The sequence below is a fragment of the Aspergillus campestris genome, assembly GCF_002847485.1.
Source record: "Aspergillus campestris IBT 28561 chromosome Unknown P168scaffold_4, whole genome shotgun sequence".
In the NCBI taxonomy this organism is placed as follows: Eukaryota; Fungi; Ascomycota; class Eurotiomycetes; order Eurotiales; family Aspergillaceae; genus Aspergillus; species Aspergillus campestris.
Genome location: NW_020194339.1, coordinates 1,952,420 through 1,972,905, shown reverse-complemented (window position 1 = coordinate 1,972,905; position 20,486 = coordinate 1,952,420). Strand labels below are relative to the sequence as shown.

Genomic DNA, 20,486 nt, shown 5'->3' with positions numbered 1-20,486 from the left:
GAAAAAGTTTGTATCTAGGACCACAGATAAATTGGATAAAGAGTTGCAGGACCAACAATGCGCAAATCAAGCCCAGATGAAGCCGATCCCCACCAACGTCGCAGCTCGCGCCACAATCGACGCACCAGCCACAGCCACAGGCACCAAATCCGCAATCCCCGGATGATTAATTCCGTCATCTCAACTGACTCTACATCCATCTTTTTTGCGCCTCACGGTCAAGCCTCTCTTCACCTTTCTACCTTCCTGTCTCGCCTTTTACGCCCTCAAATTCGAATTTTTTCTTTCTTTTACACAGTGCACCCGCCGCACTTGATGTACTCCCGCACCTCCACCCTGTTGAGCAGAAGCTGCCGCTACTTCCTCCGCACCCCGGTCCACCAGTCCTTTTCGCCTTTCTCCGTCTCCGCGCGCTCTTTCGCCGCCGTGAACGCAGCCATGGCGGATGCCACCAACGGAGTGACAGCGGACCTGATCAAGGCCAAGCTGACGGACCAGCTGCAAGCGCAGCACGTTGAGATCGAGGACTTGTCGGGTAAGTCGGGTCACTTTTCGAGTGTAGGGTATCATTTGGAGGAAGACAATATAGGACTAGTGATCGCTAACGCATGATGGTTGTATAGGTGGCTGCGGACAGGCGTTCCAGGCCGTCATCGTTTCCCCCCAGTTCGAGAAGAAGACCATGCTCGCCCGCCACCGGTTGGTCAACGCGGCCTTGAAGGCGGAGATTGCCGCCATCCACGCCTGGACGCCCAAATGCTACACCCCGGAGCAGTGGCAGGCGCTGCAGCAGTAAAGAATTCTGGCTTGATGGGTGGAAGGAAAGAGACTGGACCGTCTTGTGTTATAATGCAAGATCGGACGGTTTGGTATGATATATGATACTGATATATCCTTGGTTGTTACGGCATGCTCGCGAAAGCATGCGACCAGGCGTTGAAGGATTGACTTCTCTATGTACATTGTCTAGACCTGCAGCGGACAGTCATTTTGTCTGTTGCTGGCTTAAATAGAATTTGATTACGGGTAATCCAATGATTTACCTAACATCATTAGGCCTTTTTCTTTCACCCCTCCTTACCTTTCCTTACTTTGATCTTTTGACTTAGAAGCCAGGTTCTTATGTATTTCTGAATTCATCATATATATACTACGTGCATCACATGTTCCGATCCCTGGAACTGTTATGACGCCTGGAACATGGCCATGGGCACAGTACACATCAACAAAGTCTAGTTCACGTTTACCAAGATATTGGATTTGCTATGGCACAATCTTCGTCCCTTGATAATGACGTAAAGTATATGATGAGAACCTCATATACATCGGTGAGTATCAACCAAGGCATACACCCTAGCAATACTAAGCTCGGTGACACCTCTTGTCTTGAGAGGATGACATTCATTCTTTTTACAAGGAAAATGGCTTTCATGTTAGACACACTGATCTGTGGGCCACTCGGGACTTCATTGCGTACTGCCGCGACAGGTTGCTGGGACCGTCGATATGTGTTATCTGTGTTTGGTCTGTCCCCTGATCTAGAGTAAATTGGGTCAACGCTCTTCTGTCTCTTGACAAGAGAAAACCTCTCAGAGGCTCCGATGAAATTCGTACTTGTCGGGCCAAGATTGTTAAAATATATTCTGTAGCCGAGTGGTAATCCGGGTCTTTGTTACAACAACACTAGATGGACGATGGTTCTAGAGCTGTAAATGCCCATGGTCTACTTTTCTTCAACTCAACAAGAAGTCCAGTCTCTGGATACACTTATTAGCAATATAGAAGACAGGGAATCTTCCACTAAGGGCCGAAGGAAACTTTTCCTGCCAGCAATCAAGAGGACACCTGCCAACAAGGCGGCTAGATGGATATTCAGCGTGGTTCGTGATTACATTTACTTAAGAAAAATGTGTACAAGATAATACATGAGATAAACCATCTCTATATCATAGAATGGTGGCAATCTTCAAATAGAAGGTAAGCCAAATGCTCAATTTTCAGATATACCTCGATATAGATGATCTGAGCCAATCACATCCCATATGGACCAAGCACACGTGATAGACCCGCACCAGGCCCAAAACGGACTAGTGCATAAATCGCCCATCTCCGAAAAAGAAAAAAGTTAAAAAATAAAATAAGATTCTCCGCAATTGACACCAACATCTTATCTTTTCTCCCATTCCCTCCAATATCCCTAATATACGGTCCGGGCCTTTTGGACGGACTCACACACAACATGGGCAAGAAATCAAAGTCCCAATCGGCTGCTAACCCGGAGTCGGGGAATGCCTTGTTCTCCGGGAAGATTGCCGTCGACCCTGCTCTGGCGTCGCTGTTCGACCAAAGCGTACGAATCCACTTCCTTTTGTCGCGTGGATTATTTGCTAATGTCTCTTGCATCTGTAGTCTGGTCCTGTGAAGGAACCCACGATCCCTGAAATCATCCCCAGCGCATCGTCTAAGCGCGGCAAAGCTGAGGTGGAAAACGACGAGGAAATCTCCGAGCCGGAAGACGGCGAATCAATCGGCGGAGATGATGACGACGAAGTCATGGGGGAGGCACCCGAATCTCCCAGTGATGCAGACAGCGATCGAGCCGCAGCAGCTGCCGAAGCACCGAGCCGGAAACGAAAGAGGGCGACGACCGACGACCTCGAAGACTCTTACATGCGCCGCCTGGAGAAGGAGGAGCAGAAGTCCGTGGAGAAGCGCCGCGCCGAACAGACCAAGAAACAGAAGAGCGGCTCTGACGAGGAGAGCGGATCTTCCGACGGCTCCGACGAGGATGAGAGCTCCGATGAGGCAGCCACGGCCCCTCCGAAACACGAAAGCCACGCGGGCGACGCCTCGGAACTCGACAAGTCCAACAGAACTATCTTCCTGGGCAATGTCTCCACCGAGGCTATTAAGTCGAAATCCGGCAAGAAAACCCTCATGAGACATCTGGAGTCTTTCCTTTCCTCGATCCCCGAGTCTACGGGTCCTCACAAACTCGAATCCCTCCGATTCCGGTCGACTGCGTTTGCTAGTGGCGGAAAGGTCCCCAAGCGCGCGGCCTTTGCCAAGCAGGAGCTGCTCGATGAAACTACCCCAAGCACCAATGCGTATGCGGTCTACAGCACGATTCAGGGTGCGCGGAAGGCACCTCATGCTTTGAACGGAACTGTCGTCCTGGACCGGCATCTGCGGGCGGACAGCATTGCGCATCCCGCCAAGGTCGACAATAAGCGCTGTGTCTTCGTCGGTAACCTTGACTTCGTGGACGTCGAGGGCGAGACGGAGGAGAAGAAGAACAAGAAACGGGCGCCGGCTGACGTCGAGGAGGGCCTCTGGAGGACCTTCGACGCACACACGGGCGGCTCGAAAGACCAGAAATCCAAGGTCAACAAGTGCAGCGTTGAATCCGTGCGCGTCGTCCGCGACCGCCTGACGCGCGTCGGAAAGGGATTCGCCTACGTTCAATTCCACGACCCGAACTGCGTGGAGGAAGCGCTCCTCCTGGATGGGAAGAAGTTCCCCCCCATGCTCCCGCGGAAACTGCGCGTGACCCGCGCCCGAAAGATGATGAAGAAGCGAGAGGATGCGGGCAACGGCCGGCAGACCGAGGCGGCCAAGACACTCCAGGGTCGGGCCAGCAGGCTTTTCGGCCGGGCTGGCGCGGCGCAGCTGAAGTCGGATGGGCAGAGAACGATCTCGGGGAATTCGGCGGTCTTCGAAGGCCAGCGCGCAACGGAGGGCGACGCGAACCGGCTCCGGGTGAAGACCAAGAGTCGGGGCTCCAAGGGCTCCAAGGGCAAGCCGAACAACCGGAGCAGCAAGCGGGCTGCGGCGTACCAGGCAGCCGGAGGGAGACAAGCGAAGGTGAAGGCTTAGCGGGTATTATCTGTTTATATTAGGAGTATATTTTTGGCGCGTGTCTCAACCACGATAAAATATCACGCACGGTCTCAATGGATAATCATCATCGGTTCGTCTCGTATACTCGTAGTTCTGGCATTGTGAATACCTCAGGCAATGATTGTGTCAATGCCTCAGGTGTACATGACGTCATCCCCAACTATTCCCACAGACAGTCCCCGCAGATAGGAACATGGACTGATTTAACTGATCTCCTCCCTCTGGGTGAATTTGTGCCATTGAAACGACTAACTGTCATATCGAGACGATCATACAAAAACAAGACCAGTACGCAAAACTGCACGACCGCCCGCCCATCCGTGTCGCAAATCGGCACAGCTGTGTAGCCTAGTCTAGACCCCGCTCCCGGCGCCAGAAGCTAAGCTACAGTAAGCCATCTCAAGCCCGAAACAACCCCCCCCGCATCCTCTTCCTGCATCTCCAACAACTGCATACCATCCTCATATAAGAATCCCACCCCACACCATCAACAATGATCCGCCGATTCGCTCACCGCGACCGCACACCCAACCAAAACGACGAGCCCGCAACGTCGGCCGACGACACGGATGTCAGCCCCGACAACAACCAATACTACCCGAGTTTGGAGGATGTGCTGAAGACGCGCTATCTCCTGTCCTGGAAGATCGTCCCTGAGGGCCTGCCTTCGGAAATTGTCGACATGATCGTCGATGCCGCGGAGTATTGGCCGTCGACGGTGACGCGACTGCAGAAGAAGATGGTGGTGCATCAGGATCGGGACGCCGTGGTCGTGGTAACGCAGCCGCTTTGCTATGATGAGACGGTATGTACTTATCCATGGAGTAGTCTCTTATTCTACCCGTTCATCAGCACTATCACGAGGGAAAAAAGGCAAAAAGGTCAAGAAAGGAAGCTAAAGATAAAAAATAAAAATAAACAGACACAAGAAAACACCACCCCAAAGCCACGTCCACACCGAACCATCCATCCCTGCCGCAAGATCGTCTTCACAATAGACAGCCGCGACCAAGGCTGGGGCGGCGGCCGACGAACCACACCCTACGAAGGCTCCTTCACCTGGTTCGACGTGGACGTGATGCATTCCGCACAGCAGCGAGCGCCAGACGCCCCGGGGCCAGAGTTCCACCCACCGCAAGGCGGCTTCGAAAACGACGCCCCGCTCCTTCTACCCAACGCTCACAAACTGCAGTGCAACAAGACGGCAGTGGGCGAGACACAGCGTCATGTTGTCACGTGGCACTATCAGGACTGTATAGAAGAGGACTCGGCGGAGGCAGAGGAGATCGCGAATGAAACGGGGAGGGGGCGCGCGACGCTCGATGGGAAGCAGGTGCGGGAAATGGAGGTGGGAGATGCGCTGGTCATTTGGGCGCGCGCAAGGTTTGGAGGGTGGTCGAATCGTGTGTATGGGTTTTGGGTGAGGACTTTTTGGGCGGTTTGATTTTTGCCCGTCTTGTTTGTAGTACCTTTTTTCTTTTTTGCCTTTCTCTTTCGGGATGATTAAACAGTACCCTTCATGCATTCAATACCATGGCAAGTCGTTGGCGCGAGAGATAGAGAAGGGGATGACCGAGCGCAGCAATGATACTTCAAGATGGTGCTTATTCGCTAGGTAGTCTCCGATCAATTACATGCTCTCATAAAGCATACAGTGCCAATGTGAGCCTCCCTTGAGGTAGCAGCGTTTTATCTATGGTTATCATTATGTGTTTTGACCAAGGCGATTACTTCTCATAGTAGTAGGGAAACAATGACAATATATCAAAGTTCAATTAATGTTTGCTGAAGCCTCGCAACGCGGGAGGTTTTGTCTACTTGATGAGATGTATATAGACTACTAAGTATTGGGTACTTATCAGAAAGGAAAATAGAAAGATTAGCTGCGGTTTTCAAGATTCAAGTAACTTGACTTCATTGTGTTTTTCAGCTGCTGTGATTATAGTATTTTTACTTTCTGTTTTTTCTCTGTTGTTGAAATTATTTAGGTGAATGTTCACACATGGTTTATATAGGTTTTCTAGCTAGTGTATTTAGCAAGATCCCAAACTCTAGTACCCAGGAAAATATAATGTATTCATAGAGTTCTTATACTGAAGAAAGTATAGAGGGCTATACAGTCTCCCTCATAATCGAGATACTGACCTGCTTGTACCTAATCCATAACAGAAGAATATACACTGGCCAGTAGTAGATATAGCTATACTGCGTTATTAAAGGTCCGTATAAGTAAATCCAAACACCAGGTTTTCCAGCTAGTCTCTATATGTCTGGCATATTATTCTCCCATAGTCAGGTAAACGTGATTCGAGTAAGCTATTCTTATCTCAAACGAAGATAGAGACAGTGGATCCGGAGTGGGTCCCCGGTAGGAATAGAAGCGTCCAGGTTGCTGAGTGGGACCGATCACGACGGAAGGGACTGATTATTGTCTATTTGACATTGACAGTATGGTATTATCCCTGTTGATCATGGCCTCTATTTCTCTGCTGTCTTTCTCGCAGTTATCGGGGCCAAATGCTTGGTAGATTAACAATTATAGGCATATCTTGAGATTGTCTAGTCTTTATAAACTGATTAAAATGCAATAGACCCACGAACTGATAGCACCGACTAATGGAAGATAGAGACAACCATGGTTGGAGATAATTGACCATGTGGCTGCTACGTGGTCTATAGTATGTGACTATTAGGGTTAGTGTAGGATTTACTCCTCCAAAGACTACCTACGTCATGGGATACTTGTGTCAAATGGCTGGATGTTTCTCTCATGACTTGATCTCTACTATAACTCATATTAATTACCATCAATTCCAATCATCTTCAATTGATCTGGATCAAATACTATCCAGTTAACATCTTTGTTCGCATGCAGAATGGAAAGATAACCGTGGTTCAGGAGTATATGATGTCGGGGATAGTGCGGAGTCAAACTGATCGGCCGGATCCACCGCGAGTTCTCCGAGTGAGTCGCCGACTTATGTCCCAATGTGGTAAGTCTCCTGCCTCAGGCCCCAGGTCCCTCGCGATAACCTCATTCTGGGACGGGATCACGCCATGGCGCCAAGGCCCCCATCGACAGCTTCGTCGCTCGAATATAAGGAACTTCCCTCCTCTTGTCTTCTTCTTCTTCTTGATGATGAGCTTTGCTTCGTCAATATACGCAATTGCTTCGGACGATTGACTCTGCGGTGGGATCAATCTCGCCATACTCGCCACCCACCATACACCATGACACCAACATGAATGCTTCCTCTCCCTCACCATGAGACGACACGGCCGACACAAAGCGGCCAGCCCGGGTGGGGCCGGGCCTCCTGATTGCGCAACTGGCACTCTATGCTAAATCCAGGCATGATAACCCCGGTCGCCGTCTCGCCCGAGAAGGTGCCTTGGGTTGCAGGTCAGTCGCCGGTCAACCAGAACTGCCACGGTCAGGAATGCCCGCCCGCCCGTTGTCATTCGTCAACCATGGTGCAGATTCCTGGTCTCTCCCGCCTTCTCTCCGCCAAATATGCAATTTCCAACCGGCGATTGATTTTCTGTCGCCGAAGATAACGCCGGTCATGCGTTTACATCCCCGGCTCCATCTGGAGACTCCCTTAAATTCGGGCCCCTCTCCAATGCTCTCCGCTTTCTCCTCTCGCCAGTTTTTTCCGTTTGCCAATTGTCATTTTTGGTCGTTGTATACTTATATCTTGAATTCGACCTATCCACTCTCTACCGATCATCCGATCTTCTACTACTCCACGAATCAGATCGGAAAATGAGTGCACCACAAAGATGTGCTGCGGTCGTGGTAGGATCCGGTCCCGCGGGTCTCGCGGTTATGGGGAATCTGTTGGAGAGACAGCTCAGCGGGAAGATTGCTTGGATCGATCCCTCGTTCCAAGGAGGTCGCGTAAATCGGAAGTATCGTGAAGTTCCAAGGTGAGTGTTGCTGCTGGTTTGAGGAGACCCCGAAGGAACACCCGCTGACCGCTCCTCCAGCAACACCAAAGTTGGACTCTTCCAGGCATATGCCACCGCCGTCCAGCCCTTCCGTTCCGTCATCGACAGCACCCCCGCCCCCAACCCCTTCACCACCATGGCCAAACTTGACCAGGATAAAACCTGCCATCTGCACCACGCGGCCGACATGATGCGCGCCCTGACGGACGGGGTCGTCAAGATGGAGCAGGTGTACGCCTGCCGAGGCATGGTCACAGCCGCCAACCAGGCCGCAAACGTGAGTGATCGCCCCTAGACTCGTCCTTCGTATCTCAACTAACGTGCGACAGACCGGCTCCTGGACGGTACGCATCCACCGCTCAGACTCCCAAGATGACGTCGAGATTATCACCCCTCAACTCATCCTGTGCACGGGATCCTCCCCGACCTTCTTGCCCATGCCCGAAACGGCATCACCCCTGCAGAGGCTGGACCTCGACATGGCACTGAAGCCGAGCGACCTGGCTGCCTTCCTCCCCCGGGACATGCCGCTGACGATCGGCGTGGTGGGAGCCTCCCACAGCGCCATCCTGGTGCTGCTCAACCTGGTGGACCTGGCGCGCAGCTCGCACCCGCAGCTGCGCGTCAAGTGGTTCACGCGGCACGGGATGCGGTACGCCGAGTACAAGGACGGGTGGATCCTGCGCGACAACACGGGGCTGAAGGGCCTCGCGGCGGACTTTGCGCGCACACAGCTGGAAGACGCTATGCTGCCCACCTCCGAGGCCGGCCAATTCATCACCAAGATCGACTGCGGCGGCGGGCAAGAAACCGCACAGTACCAGAAGCACCTGCCGTCGTGCTCGTACCTGGTGCAAGCCGTGGGGTACACGCGGGACCCGCTCCCGTCGCTCTCGGTCGACGGCGCCGAGCTGACACCAGAGTTCGACCACGACTCGGGCAACTTCAAGAACGCCCAGGGCCACCTCATCCCGGGCCTGCACGGCGCGGGCGTCGCATTCCCGGAGCGGGTGGTCGACCCTTACGGGAATGTGGAGTACGCGGTGGGATTCTTCAAGTTTATGAAGTTCCTGCGCCGGGTGTGTCCGCAGTGGACAGCGTAATCTCTTCCTTTTTTTCGGGTTTGGTTTCTGGGTTTGGCGTTGCATCGCGGATGGAGAATCCGCTGTCATGATGGTATGACTGGTATTATTATACTTCCTCTGGTTAGGAACGGTAATTATTTATACTGAACTTTACATTTATACTATACCGCTTTTACATTCATTGTTGTATAAAGTGTAGAAGAAAGGGAATATAGTAGGATGAACCAGCAGATCATAGCCCTAGACGGGACTCGGTAGTGTTTTCCGCGGCGGTCTACCTAGCGGCCGGCGGCTGGCGGCTGTCATCGGCATAACAATTCAGATTGAATAAGCGGGCAAAAATGATTTGGGAAAGCTATACCTAGAGGTTAGACTTATTACCACCTCTCACCCAAAGTCTATTCATTCCATTACGTATATGCACTATAAAACTCAAAACTCGCTAACACACCTAACAAGGTAGTTAGGTAAGTAGTGTGGGTAGACAAGCAAACCGGTTCTAAGATCCATGCCCTCGGATTTACTACCTAGGTAGCTTGACCACGGCTCTTGCCATTCCATTGCCATTGCTATAAATTGATTACTTACACAATAACCCCTGCCTAGGTACTAGGTAGGGAGGTAGGGGTAGAGGTAAGTAGGTAGATACATACCCCACATAAAGAAAAAAAGCCGAGGCATTTTCCAACTCGGCCCATGACTAAGGACCCTCGGGAGAGGTCGGGAATGAGAAAAGAGGTTCCGAGAAGATCCGAGACAGGGTTGAAAATGGCTCATACTTACTTACTACCTCTGTGATATGTACTGTAGTTTTCTGGCGAATGGTGGTTTGGTTGTTGTTATTCTTTTGAGTTCTTGGTCATTACTTTAGTATGCTGGGTAGAGATGCGGGATATACTACCTGCCTAAGTACTAGTAGTGGGGATTGACTAACTGAAATGGTGGGCGGCTTGGAGCTGTCAGATGAATAATCAGTGAGAAGAAATGCCTCTGCCTCAGAGGATTACGTATGTAGACTATGTCCAGATGGGGGATAGAGATACTGTCCAATGAACTGGTCTTGAAACTCGTCAGATTGTCTCATGTTGAACTGGAGGAGTAAGCTGGGAGAGATCAGTCAGGGTGAAGTCAAGCGCTAAAGTATCAGAATCACAAGATTGGAGATTCACATGTGAGATCCTCCGATCTGGATTATGATTACTCTGGTCAATTGGGTACATGATAGTTCCTGCATAATGATTTATTGTATGTTTATGTAGTGACTATACTTTAGTATCTAGATAGTATAAGGCTATAGTATCTGGTACTGAGGCAGATATCAAGTCCTACACTATTCTATCCATGTATGAGTCCGCCACTTTCTCTCTCTTTCTTATTTTATTGTATTTATATTATTAATACTTGTTTCTTGGCTTCTTTCTATTACTTCATCCCATCAGAAACCCAATATCTATTAAGTAAAATAGGTACATTGAAGAGACACGCGACATTCTAACCCTGGCTATTGCTAATACTGCGCCTCTCCACCTATCAGAAGCCCCAGTTCTTGTTTTCCCTTTTTTCTTTTCAATTTTCTGTTTAATTTTAATTTCTTTTCTCCAGTTATTCCCTCATTTCCTCCTTCTCATTCCTCGTTTCTTTTTTCCCTTTTTTTTCTCTTTTTCTTTTCTTTCGATCTTTTCCCCGCGTTCAACCCTCTTATCCTCCCCTCCCTCCGCATTGGTATTTCCATATACCTAATTCCAACTACCGACCCTCGCATTCCCGTTGTCTGGAACTCTTACCCACTTCTCTTCTTCTTCTCTCGTCTTTCTTATTGCGACGTTTTCATCGTGTTCGCTCGGTCTTCCCCGCAGTCCGTCTGTCGCATCACCGACCTCTCCCTGTCACAGGTCAATTAGAAAGAAAAAAAAAAAGAGACAAGACAACACTGATCGCATACCAAATCATCCCTCTTTCTTTTTATCTGCTGTATTGATTTATTCAATTTGTAAATCATCTTCTACTTACCTTTTGATCCTCTTGATTTTCCCTTATTTTATTTGATTTTTCAATCACCTGCATTGGGATCCATCCATCCGAACCTCCAACGTCCCTCGGTTCCGTCGCGCGCTGTCATACCTCGTGGTTTTCATGCGCTCGGACCGCAAGACATCACCTTCTTCTTACCTCCCTCTCTTCTTTGACCACAATACTGAGAGACCCTTAATCCATTCTCGACCTCGACTCCCCCCTACCTCCCTCTCAGTCTGTCTCTGACCCGCCGAGGTTGTCTCGTGTGACCAGCTACCTAGGTGGCAAGCCGTGAAACGTAAATCTCACGACTTCCCCTCCCTTTCTTTCTCCCTCCCTCTTCCTCCCCCTCGCGATCGCCCCCAGGGTCTCCATTTTCATGTCAACATGAAGGCGGATTCGGAGGATACCAGTGTGTCGGCCCCCGAGGCCGATCGCGGTCAACTGGATCTCGTGCCCAACGGAGACCCCGCCCCGCGGAAGGTTTCCAAGGACGAGGGAAATGGCGCAACCGCGCCGGCGCCCAAACCGAACCCGAAAGATCCCTCTCGTCCCCGGAGGAAAAAGGCGCGACGGGCCTGTTTTGCCTGTCAACGGGCGCATCTCACCTGCGGTATGCGATCCCCTCTCTTGTGGCGCGCATCGTGAGTGCCGAGAGAAGATGTGGATCGGAGCTGACAGATGTGGACTAGGCGACGAACGACCGTGCCAACGATGCATCAAACGGGGCCTCCAGGACGCCTGCCACGACGGAGTGCGCAAAAAGGCCAAGTATCTGCACGACGCGCCTGACGGCGCCCTGATGCCGGGCATCCGCGGCAATTTCTACAACAATCACAGCAATAACAACCACCCCTTACGGAATAACCTCCCCCTCTCCCGCAACAGCGCCAACGCCGTCAATGCGACCGCGCCCCCGAACTCCGCCGCCAACTTCTACCCCACCCCGCAGTCGACCTCCCACAATGTCTACCAGGAGAACTCCCTCAACCAGAACCCGTTTCCCTCCCAGTCGCCCGTCTCCCCCACCTTTTCCATGAAGGCGAACCCGACCGCCCGACACAACAGCATCTCCTCCGCCAGCCAACCGCCCCCGAACCCGGGCGTGTCGGGCGCACCCGGTCAGAACCAGAACCCGTTCGCGGGAGCCCTGTTCGACCCCAGCGACCCGGCGCTCTTCAACTTCGACCTGTCCAGCATGAACTTCGAGAATCGCTACGGCGCGCTCGAGTTCAGCATGCTGGGCCATATGGCTACCGGCGCGGGGGACTCGCCCAGCGACTCGGCCACCCAGCGCGGATCCATGGGGCGGAGTGGCTCGGCGCAGTTCTCCGCCAACCCGGTCACAGGCGCGCCGTTTGGGGAAAGTCCCGGGACCCAGCAACCGTTCATGTTCGGCGATCCGCTGCTCAACGAGTGGCCCGGCGGGCAGCCGCCCGGCCCCCTGGGTGTCGGCGGGGTGTACCCGCCGGGGCAGGGCAGCGTCATTCCGGGCCATCTGTCCAAGCCGGACGCGCCGCACGCGTTCGCCATCGAGAGCGGCTCGGCCAATTTCAACAGCCCCGGGGCTACCACCACCACAACCAGTCCGCAGGTCCCGACGTCCGGGTTCGAAGACCCGCTGTTCCACCCCGCCATCGCCCACAAGGCGAACGGCCTGGGGAACCCGCACGGGCAACGGCCGTCGATTGCGGCCCCCAACCTCAAACCACCGACCCTACCGGGGGGACCCCGACGCCGCCAACAAAATCCCTCAGCCATCTACGAGAGCGTCAAAGAGCCATACGCCTACACGAACCGATTCCACAACCTAACCGCTTTTATCCAGCGACGCTTCACCCCGCAAAAGACGCTACAGATCGCCAAAGCGCTGGCGTCGATCCGGCCGTCCTTCATCGCCACGACGAAGACGCTCAACCGCGACGACCTGATCTTCATGGAAAAGTGCTTCCAGCGGACACTCTGGGAGTACGAGGACTTTATCAACGCGTGCGGCACGCCGACGATCGTCTGCCGGCGGACGGGCGAGGTCGCCGCCGTCGGCAAGGAATTCAGCATTCTGACCGGATGGAAGAAGGACGTGCTGCTGGGGAAGGAGCCGAACCTGAACGTCAACACAGGAGGGTCAGGGTCAGCATCATCGTCAGGGGCGTCGTCCCGCAGCTTCACGCCGCGGGGGGCACCAGGCGACACCAACGCCCCCGGGCGACCGCAGCCGGTGTTCCTAGCAGAGCTGCTCGACGACGACAGCGTGGTCGACTTCTACGAAGACTTTGCGCGGCTAGCGTTTGGTGACTCGCGCGGCAGCGTGATGACGACGTGCAAGTTGCTCAAGTACAAGACGAAGGAGGACATGGAGGTGCAGTCGGATGACCACCAGCGGTGGAACAGCCACCTGCGCAAGGGGGGGATCGCCAGCGAGGCGGGGATGAACCAGTTGGGGTTCAAGGATGGGAAGGTCGAATGCGCGTACTGCTGGACAGTGAAACGGGACGTGTTTGACATTCCGATGTTGATTGTGATGAATGTATGTTCCCCTTTTCTCCTCCCAACACCCCCTTTTTGTTTGATTGATACTGATAGCAACAGTTCCTCCCCTGCATTTGACCGACTGTATGGACTGTATGATGTGGTGATGATCTTCCTTTTTTCTTTCTATCGTGGTTACGATGTAATCGGTTCGGTACATACCCCGAGATCAAAACGGTCTGCTGTTTATCTTCTTCTTGCACCTCCTGATTCTTCCTGGTCCCTTCCCAGTTGGTGACCTGGGTATGTGAATTATGATTCCCAATGGAGCTTGTACATCTTTTCTTCTTTTCTTTGTGACAGTTTCTCTTCTTGTGAATATCCTTGACGGTCTGGTGGATTACGGCCTTATTGAGTACAGTGTATGACGTGAATACATGATTGACTCACTACCATCTATCTCCATTGCTCCTCTTTAGTCCATTCACTCCATCTATATTATCTGTATAAACTTCCCCAATGCGGGGTAGCGTACAATCGGATTGATCGACAATATCTGTAGCTCTAGACTGGAATGGGTTAGTTGATCTATAGGAGTTGCATCATCACGTAACTGATCTCATCCATAATCGTCTTTGTTTTCTCGTCTCAGATCTGTCTATCATACTATCTGGTTCAACCAAGGTTGATGAGATCGGTTCCTGGTGCGAAACACACACCAATCACACTCCCTGAGCTTATCAAGTGGATCCTCATCACCATCCATCCATCCATACATGCAATCCACTATCCGTACCTCCGCCCAACATTTCCTCCTCCTCATCCTCTCCTCACAATCAACCAACCAACCAAATAAACCACCCCTCACCAACCCCGGAGCCCAAGGGAAAAAAAACAATGTCCCGCTCCTTCAACGGCTGCAAAAGATGTAAAGCCCGCCGTCAGAAATGCGACGAGCAACGTCCATCCTGCACCCGCTGCGCCACAGCCAACGTCCCCTGCCGCTACGCCATGCAGTTGCAATGGGGAGGACGGGCGTTTTCGCGCTCGCGGTTTGGCGCCTGTATGGGCGATGGTGGGATGCAGAGGTTGGAGTATTCTCCGGGGGAGTTTATCTATACTACTGAGTCTGCCGCCACCTCATCATCGCAAACCCTATCGCGACCAGTCGACCCCTTCTCCAGTCTCTCCACCGACCAAAAGTCGCTACTTCACCACTTTCTCCGCGATGCGTCGCAGATCACAGCCTGCCATCCTAGCATGCGCCACGAGATCTGCCACATGCTGGTTCCGAGAGCCCTACAGACTCCGTCTTTGCTATACGCTACGCTAGCGCTATCAGCCATCCACTTACAGGCTTTGCGCAATCAATCCGAAAACGTCAAGTCCGCGCCGCATATCGCCCGTCTGGTCGCATTGAGTCTGGAGCATTTTCGCACGGAGCTGCAGACGACTCCCCAGGGTAAGGGATCCTCTGATGTCCTCCTCGCGACGGCCCGCACGCTGTGTCTAGCGGAGATACACTCCGGCGCTATTCATCCCCACTCATGGCGCGCTCACATAGAGGGCGCTAGGGCGTTGATGATTGCCACTGAGCCATCATCTGCAGAAGGAGAAGGAGAAGGAGAAGGAGAGAGCGAGTTCCGTCGCTATCTCGATAGATGGCATCGCTCGATCGTCTCATTGACTGCGTTGACGGGTAATGGGCCGCCTATTGGGGAGGTGGATGATTTGGGTGGGTTGATGATGGAGGATAGTCCGGACTATCTAGATGATTATTGGGGGTTTACGGTTCGGTTGGCTGCTGTTTTTAGGGGGATTGGGGAGGTTGCGTGGCGTGCTCGACAGGGGGTTTCGTCTACGACTACAGTGGGGGGTAGAGATGTGGACTGTGAGACTGGTCAAATGGAAGAGCAAGATGCAGACCACGATACAGAGCAACATCCAGAGACAGCTACAGACCCGCCTACAGACACAGCAATATTGCAAGAAACCAACACCCTCGAATCCACCCTTCACAACCTCATCTCCCAAACAACAACCCACCCACCAACCTTCTACCCCGGCGTCGCCCCCCGCCTAACCCCAATCTGCAAGCACCAACTCACCCTCTGCAACACAGCCTTTCAACACAGCGCCCTCATCCAAATCCACCGCCGCCTCCACCGCACCCCCTCCTCCTCCCCAGCCGTGCAATCCTCCGTGAAGCGCATCCTAGCCTGCACAGCCGAGATCGGCCCCGCCCCCGGCCTCAGCCCGTGGGTGCTCCTCACGACGCCGCTGTTCATTGCGGGGTGTGAGGCGCGTGGGGAGGATAGGGATTGTGTAAGACGATTGTTGCAGCAGCTGTATGAAACTATTCGCGTGCCAAATGTGGTGCAGGCGTTGCGGTTTTTGGAGATGTATTGGGCGGGGAGGCAGGTGGATGGGGATGAGGGGTGGAATGAGTTTCTGGGTGTGTTTCTCCCCTTTTATCCTTCCTTACTGCATATATAATATGCCGAGAGAGATGAAGCTAACGAATCAGACCGCATGAATATAGACTTCATCCCGTATTAACTATATTCTCAACCCCGGATCATTGTCACTTTTGGGCTTAGACTCCAGGAGAGTATACAGATGGATGGAAATGACTCACATTAGCGATTGATACCAGGAGCGGTTCTTGATTTTCTTCATTCTCTTTGTTGTTCATATTGATTTTATATGTTGAGTATATATTGCTAGCCTATCGAGAGGTTGTATGGATGGTTCGGTTATTTGGCGCTGTATGTTAGTTCATGGCTATGCTGTATATAGTTTGTCTGTTTATACTCTATATTCTTTGTGTTATACTTATGGGATGTAGATGTATCTAGTTTTGTGTATAGTTGCTTGGGAGGGGTTCAAATTAAGGTCATTATAGCTTGTTAGATATATGGTTGTTTCTAGGTATATGATATTCCGTGCTGTATCTAATAGACTTGTGTATATATACTGGGTAGAATAGTAGTGCACACATGTATATACAATTCCAGTCAGTAATGATATGCATGGTGTCCTTTACAATAGCCAACCCTTACAGACTACTAGTAAACGAGCGGTGAACCAAGCAAGGAAAGATCACATTCCAACTCCAATATGCTAAAATTTCACCGACAAGGGCGGGGAATAACATGCAGTAATAAAGGTGGAGACTGCTCAGCCGTAGTTGCGACTGGGAATCACGATCAGCAATAATGAGATATGAGTTTATGAGAGCTCATACAGACCCGCCAATGTGGGTCGAGATTGGATGGGATCGATCTTCTTGTGGGGGCGCTGAATACCTTGCATGCCTTTACTGACTCGGGTGGGCTATGATCACTTACGCGTCCTAGCAGTCCAAGGCTGAGCTGAAGAGTACAGAGCCTGTCTCAGTTTGCAGATATTCCAGCCGAAGATCTGCCGAATCTTTTTCAGAGCCATTATAAAGTAGCCCGTAGTGTCAAGCTAGAGAGGAGCATCGTGTCCTTCGAATCCTGCTTGTCCCTTATATCGAACACCGAAAACTATCCCAGAATGCGTCAGACAGTGCCACATGTACATCCGCAAAATCCAGCCAAACCCCTGCGCAAGATCTGCGTATTGGGCGCTGGTCACGTTGGTCCGTCTCCCTGCGTTACGAACCCAATCACGACTTAACATCGCGAATAGGTACCAGCACATCAGCCGTGCTGGCGTACCGAAACCCCTCGTGTGAAATCAAGGTGGTGGATGTAAACGGTGACCGGATCTCACGATGGAACTCCTCTAACCCGCCGATCTTTGAGCCGGGTCTGCAGGAGATGCTGGTGGAGGTCAGCGCTGGCTCGGGCATATTCAAGGACTCGGCATACTTTCGTGAATTGGCTTCACTTCGTGAGCTCAATGGTGTCGAGGAAGCCGGGGCTGAAGATATTGAAGACGGACCTCGAGCGCCGAACTTGACGTTTTCCGTAGACATTGCTGGGGCGATTGCGGAGGCAGACGTTGTGTTCATCTGCGTTGATACACCGGCCCATGTCAATCTTTCCAGTGTCGATCATTTCGACATGGACTTGACCAGGCATGATGGCGCTCTCAGGATGATCGTGGAGAGCTCGGTGGGCCATACTGTTGTCGTTGAGAAAAGCACTGTTCCCGGCGGCACGTCGCAACGCTCTGCGGATTTTGTAAGTCAATGAACATACCCAAAGGACCTTCCAGCGCCTAACAAGATACAGCTCGCGAGCTACACCACGCCAGAGAAATCCTTCACCGTCCTGTCGAACCCGGAATACCTCGCGCAAGGAACCTCAATCAACGATATCATGTACCCAGACAGAGTCATCATCGGATATACCCAGGACGACCCAGCCGCAAAGGCCGCTTCCGAGGCTCTAGCTAATCTCTACATCCCATGGGTACCGCCGAACCGCGTCCTCACCATGTCTCTTTTCTCCTCGGAGCTGACCAAGCTCGCGCACAACGCCTTCCTCGCGCAAAGAGTAAGCAGCATCAACGCGCTCAGCGCCATCTGCGAAGCCAGCGGTGGCGACATCGCCGATGTATCCCGCGGGCTCGGGATGAACGCGCGGATCGGATCGAAATACCTGCGGGCCTCGTTCGGCTTCGGCGGAAGCTGCCTGGTCAAAGACACCGCCAGCCTGGCGTATCTTGCGCGCAGCCTCGGACTCGCTGAGCCATCCGACTACTGGAAGCATGTGCTCTTGTTGAACGAATATCAGAAAGCTCGAGTCGCGGAGCGGATCGTCACTCAACTGGGCGGTGCGCCCCTTCTTCACCAGGAACGGATTGCGGTGCTCGGCTTTGCGTATAAGAAGGAGACGAGAGATACGCGGGGAACGCCAGCCCGGGACGTGGTGCTGCAGCTTCTCAAGAGCGGTGCTTCGGTTGCCTTGTATGATCCGTATGCGTCGGTGACGCAGATACAGACGGAGCTGGGAGGTCAATCGTCCGACCCCTTGGTGTCTGCCACCCTACAGGATCACCTGACGGTATCTCCGTCGGTTTATGATGCTTGCCGTGATGCTAGGGCGGTGGTTGTCCTGAACGAGATACCGGAACTGGACAATGGGAATGCGCCAGGTTCGAACGGCGCAGATGGCGTGTCCACCAGGCGGAATGCGGGGTCTGTCGTCTGGGACCGAATAGCGGAGAGTATGCGCGAGCCTCGATATGTGTTTGATGGGAAAGGTTTTCTGGATAGCAGGGGTTTGGAACAACAGGGGTTCATAGTCGAGGTCGTTGGGCGGTAGTTGATATGGATTATGGTTTTGCATTTATATGTACTCCGGCAATGTGTCCAGACCATTTCTATTCATGATCTTAACGCGTGTGCGACAGCCAAGCATGATGGGAGATACTCTGATGTACTTGATCGTAGCTAAAGTACGATCTGACCATCCCACATGATCCATATCCGATCGATGTTCACACCGGAGCCGTGATACTGAGGCGTCTTGGGGGTATTTAGAACCAGCTGGATATATACGGTTATTCTTGTGGGATTGTTCATTTTTTGAGAGTAGAAATATGAGCTAGTTCTATGTCTCATTGTTGACCGATGATATCGACCATTACAGTATATCTTGACGATAGTAGATAGACAATCCTCTAAGCCAATACAACGGCTACATCGGTAGAAGGAAACCTACGTACAAACAACACTGAAATAACAACCAAAGGAAATAGAAATAAAATCAGAGGCAAAGCCAGGAATAAGATTATCTCACCCTCGCCCTCCCCCCAGCAGGAAAATTCCTCGCACTCAACAAAGCCCCCTTCACCCCCCTAATCTCCGCCCGAAAGCCCGTAATGGCATCCTCCTCGGCCTTGCCAATCCCCGTCGACGTGGCATTCGCATCAAAACCACCCCCCGCAGAGCCGTAAACCCCATAGCCCGAGACAGACCCATACGACTGCTTCGAGTAAAGCAGTCCGTCGAGGTAGTGCTGGAGGTCGTTGAGGCTAGACCGGACGTCGTCTTCGGCGGTTGTGGAGTCTTGGTCTGTCGTGGTGATTTCTTGCAGACTGCTGCGCATGCTTTCTAGACGGGTGAGGTGGTTGTTGACCGCTGCTGCTGCTGCGGAGGGTTGGTCTTGGTCTGCTGTGTTTGGAGCGTCGGAGTCGGAGTCGGCCGTCCAGAGGCCTTCTTTGCTGGGTACTTCCCCGGGGGAGGTTTGGGTTGCGACGTCGCGGTGGAAGAGCTCTGTTGGGTCCGAGGTGATGGACTCGGTGTCTTCTTCGTCTTTGTTGTCGTTGTTGGTATTGGTTAGGGAGCGCGCGGTGAGCTGGGGCGGGATGACGGAGACGGTCTTTTCGAGCTTTTCGTTGAGTTTCTGCAGGTTTGAAGTGGTGGTATCGGCGAGATCGTGTCGCGCGGAGGTTAATTGCGCGAGCATTGGCTTGACGAGGAATTCGCTCGCGCCATAAAAGGTTGCGCCGAGACCGGCGGCGCCGTAGATGGTGTAGAGGATGCTTTGGAGGGTGACTAGCGGTGGGGGCTTGGATTGCTGGACGAGGAATTCGGGGTATGTGATGATTGGGGGAACGGAGCGGGTGTCTGTATTGGTGGTGCTGGTGGTGGTACTACTGGTGCTGGTAGTGGGTTGGGATGAAGCAGTCGGCTGGGATGAGGTAGGCTCCGACGGGGCCGTCGCTTCGGAGTTGCGCGACACGCCCAGTAGACTGTCGATCTCTGGACCCTTGAGACCCTTGGACTCTAAAAAGCTGATTTTCTTGTCGGTAGGCGCATCACGAATGGATTCATCCTCGAGAAATTTGGAAGCTTGCTCGAGAAGAGTAGACCGGGGCTGGTCAGGAGTTTGAGTGTCGGTTGACGGTGTGGATTCGGAGGGTGTGTCTTGCTGGGTTTCTTGCTGGTTTTCCTTAGGTGGTTGGTTTTGAGACTGTTGCCATGACGGAATGGCAGCTTTCTTGGAGTCCGACATGGTGAAGGTGAATTGTGGACTGTTGGGAGGATGAAGATGAGATGAAGATGAGATCGAGAGACTTGAGAGAAAGTCTGGGGTTCGGCTGCAACCTCGGCTGTATTCATGATACACG

At 52.5% G+C, this 20,486-nt stretch overlaps 8 protein-coding genes across 8 annotated transcripts; 7 read left to right on the top strand and 1 right to left on the bottom strand.

Moving 5' to 3' along the window:
* Positions 1 to 200: 200 nt before the first annotated feature.
* P168DRAFT_267001 (bola-like protein) lies at positions 201 to 1,026 on the top strand. The gene is made up of 2 exons (XM_024835007.1): positions 201 to 535; positions 624 to 1,026. Exons 1-2 carry the CDS (start codon positions 316 to 318, stop codon positions 794 to 796), a joined length of 393 nt encoding a protein of 130 aa, XP_024694650.1. The 5' UTR covers positions 201 to 315; the 3' UTR covers positions 797 to 1,026.
* Positions 1,027 to 2,169: 1,143 nt separating this feature from the next.
* Positions 2,170 to 3,948, top strand: nop12 (rRNA-processing protein NOP12). The gene is made up of 2 exons (XM_024837003.1): positions 2,170 to 2,350; positions 2,410 to 3,948. The coding sequence occupies exons 1-2, from the start codon at positions 2,240 to 2,242 to the stop codon at positions 3,874 to 3,876; spliced, it is 1,578 nt and encodes a 525-aa protein (XP_024694649.1). The 5' UTR covers positions 2,170 to 2,239; the 3' UTR covers positions 3,877 to 3,948.
* Positions 3,949 to 4,117: 169 nt separating this feature from the next.
* P168DRAFT_303730 (uncharacterized protein) lies at positions 4,118 to 5,568 on the top strand. The gene is made up of 2 exons (XM_024838787.1): positions 4,118 to 4,705; positions 4,823 to 5,568. Exons 1-2 carry the CDS (start codon positions 4,394 to 4,396, stop codon positions 5,342 to 5,344), a joined length of 834 nt encoding a protein of 277 aa, XP_024694648.1. The 5' UTR covers positions 4,118 to 4,393; the 3' UTR covers positions 5,345 to 5,568.
* A 2,098-nt stretch (positions 5,569 to 7,666) lies between these two features.
* Positions 7,667 to 9,549, top strand: P168DRAFT_280902 (uncharacterized protein; the record flags this gene model as incomplete). The annotated part of the gene is made up of 5 exons (XM_024835892.1): positions 7,667 to 7,830; positions 7,891 to 8,128; positions 8,181 to 8,930; positions 9,396 to 9,403; positions 9,543 to 9,549. The coding sequence occupies 5 exons, from the start codon at positions 7,667 to 7,669 to the stop codon at positions 9,547 to 9,549; spliced, it is 1,167 nt and encodes a 388-aa protein (XP_024694647.1).
* Positions 9,550 to 11,336: 1,787 nt separating this feature from the next.
* On the top strand, positions 11,337 to 13,556 carry P168DRAFT_296325 (Zn(II)2Cys6 transcription factor domain-containing protein; the record flags this gene model as incomplete). Its single annotated transcript, XM_024838103.1, has 3 exons — positions 11,337 to 11,562; positions 11,642 to 13,476; positions 13,539 to 13,556. 3 exons carry the CDS (start codon positions 11,337 to 11,339, stop codon positions 13,554 to 13,556), a joined length of 2,079 nt encoding a protein of 692 aa, XP_024694646.1.
* Positions 13,557 to 14,273: 717 nt separating this feature from the next.
* Positions 14,274 to 15,977, top strand: P168DRAFT_326338 (Zn(II)2Cys6 transcription factor; the record flags this gene model as incomplete). Its single annotated transcript, XM_024841113.1, has 2 exons — positions 14,274 to 15,873; positions 15,946 to 15,977. Exons 1-2 carry the CDS (start codon positions 14,316 to 14,318, stop codon positions 15,975 to 15,977), a joined length of 1,590 nt encoding a protein of 529 aa, XP_024694645.1. The 5' UTR covers positions 14,274 to 14,315.
* Positions 15,978 to 17,089: 1,112 nt separating this feature from the next.
* P168DRAFT_232874 (nucleotide sugar dehydrogenase) lies at positions 17,090 to 18,676 on the top strand (the record flags this gene model as incomplete). The annotated part of the gene is made up of 4 exons (XM_024833342.1): positions 17,090 to 17,213; positions 17,322 to 17,590; positions 17,642 to 18,506; positions 18,573 to 18,676. Coding segments are annotated over 4 exons (1,362 nt in total), but the record flags the coding sequence as incomplete, so codon positions are not given.
* A 468-nt stretch (positions 18,677 to 19,144) lies between these two features.
* Positions 19,145 to 20,396, bottom strand: P168DRAFT_326336 (peroxisomal membrane protein PEX14; the record flags this gene model as incomplete). The annotated part of the gene is made up of 1 exon (XM_024841112.1): positions 19,145 to 20,396. The coding sequence occupies exon 1, from the start codon at positions 20,369 to 20,371 to the stop codon at positions 19,145 to 19,147; it is 1,227 nt and encodes a 408-aa protein (XP_024694643.1). The 5' UTR covers positions 20,372 to 20,396.
* Between the last annotated feature and the right edge of the window lie 90 nt (positions 20,397 to 20,486).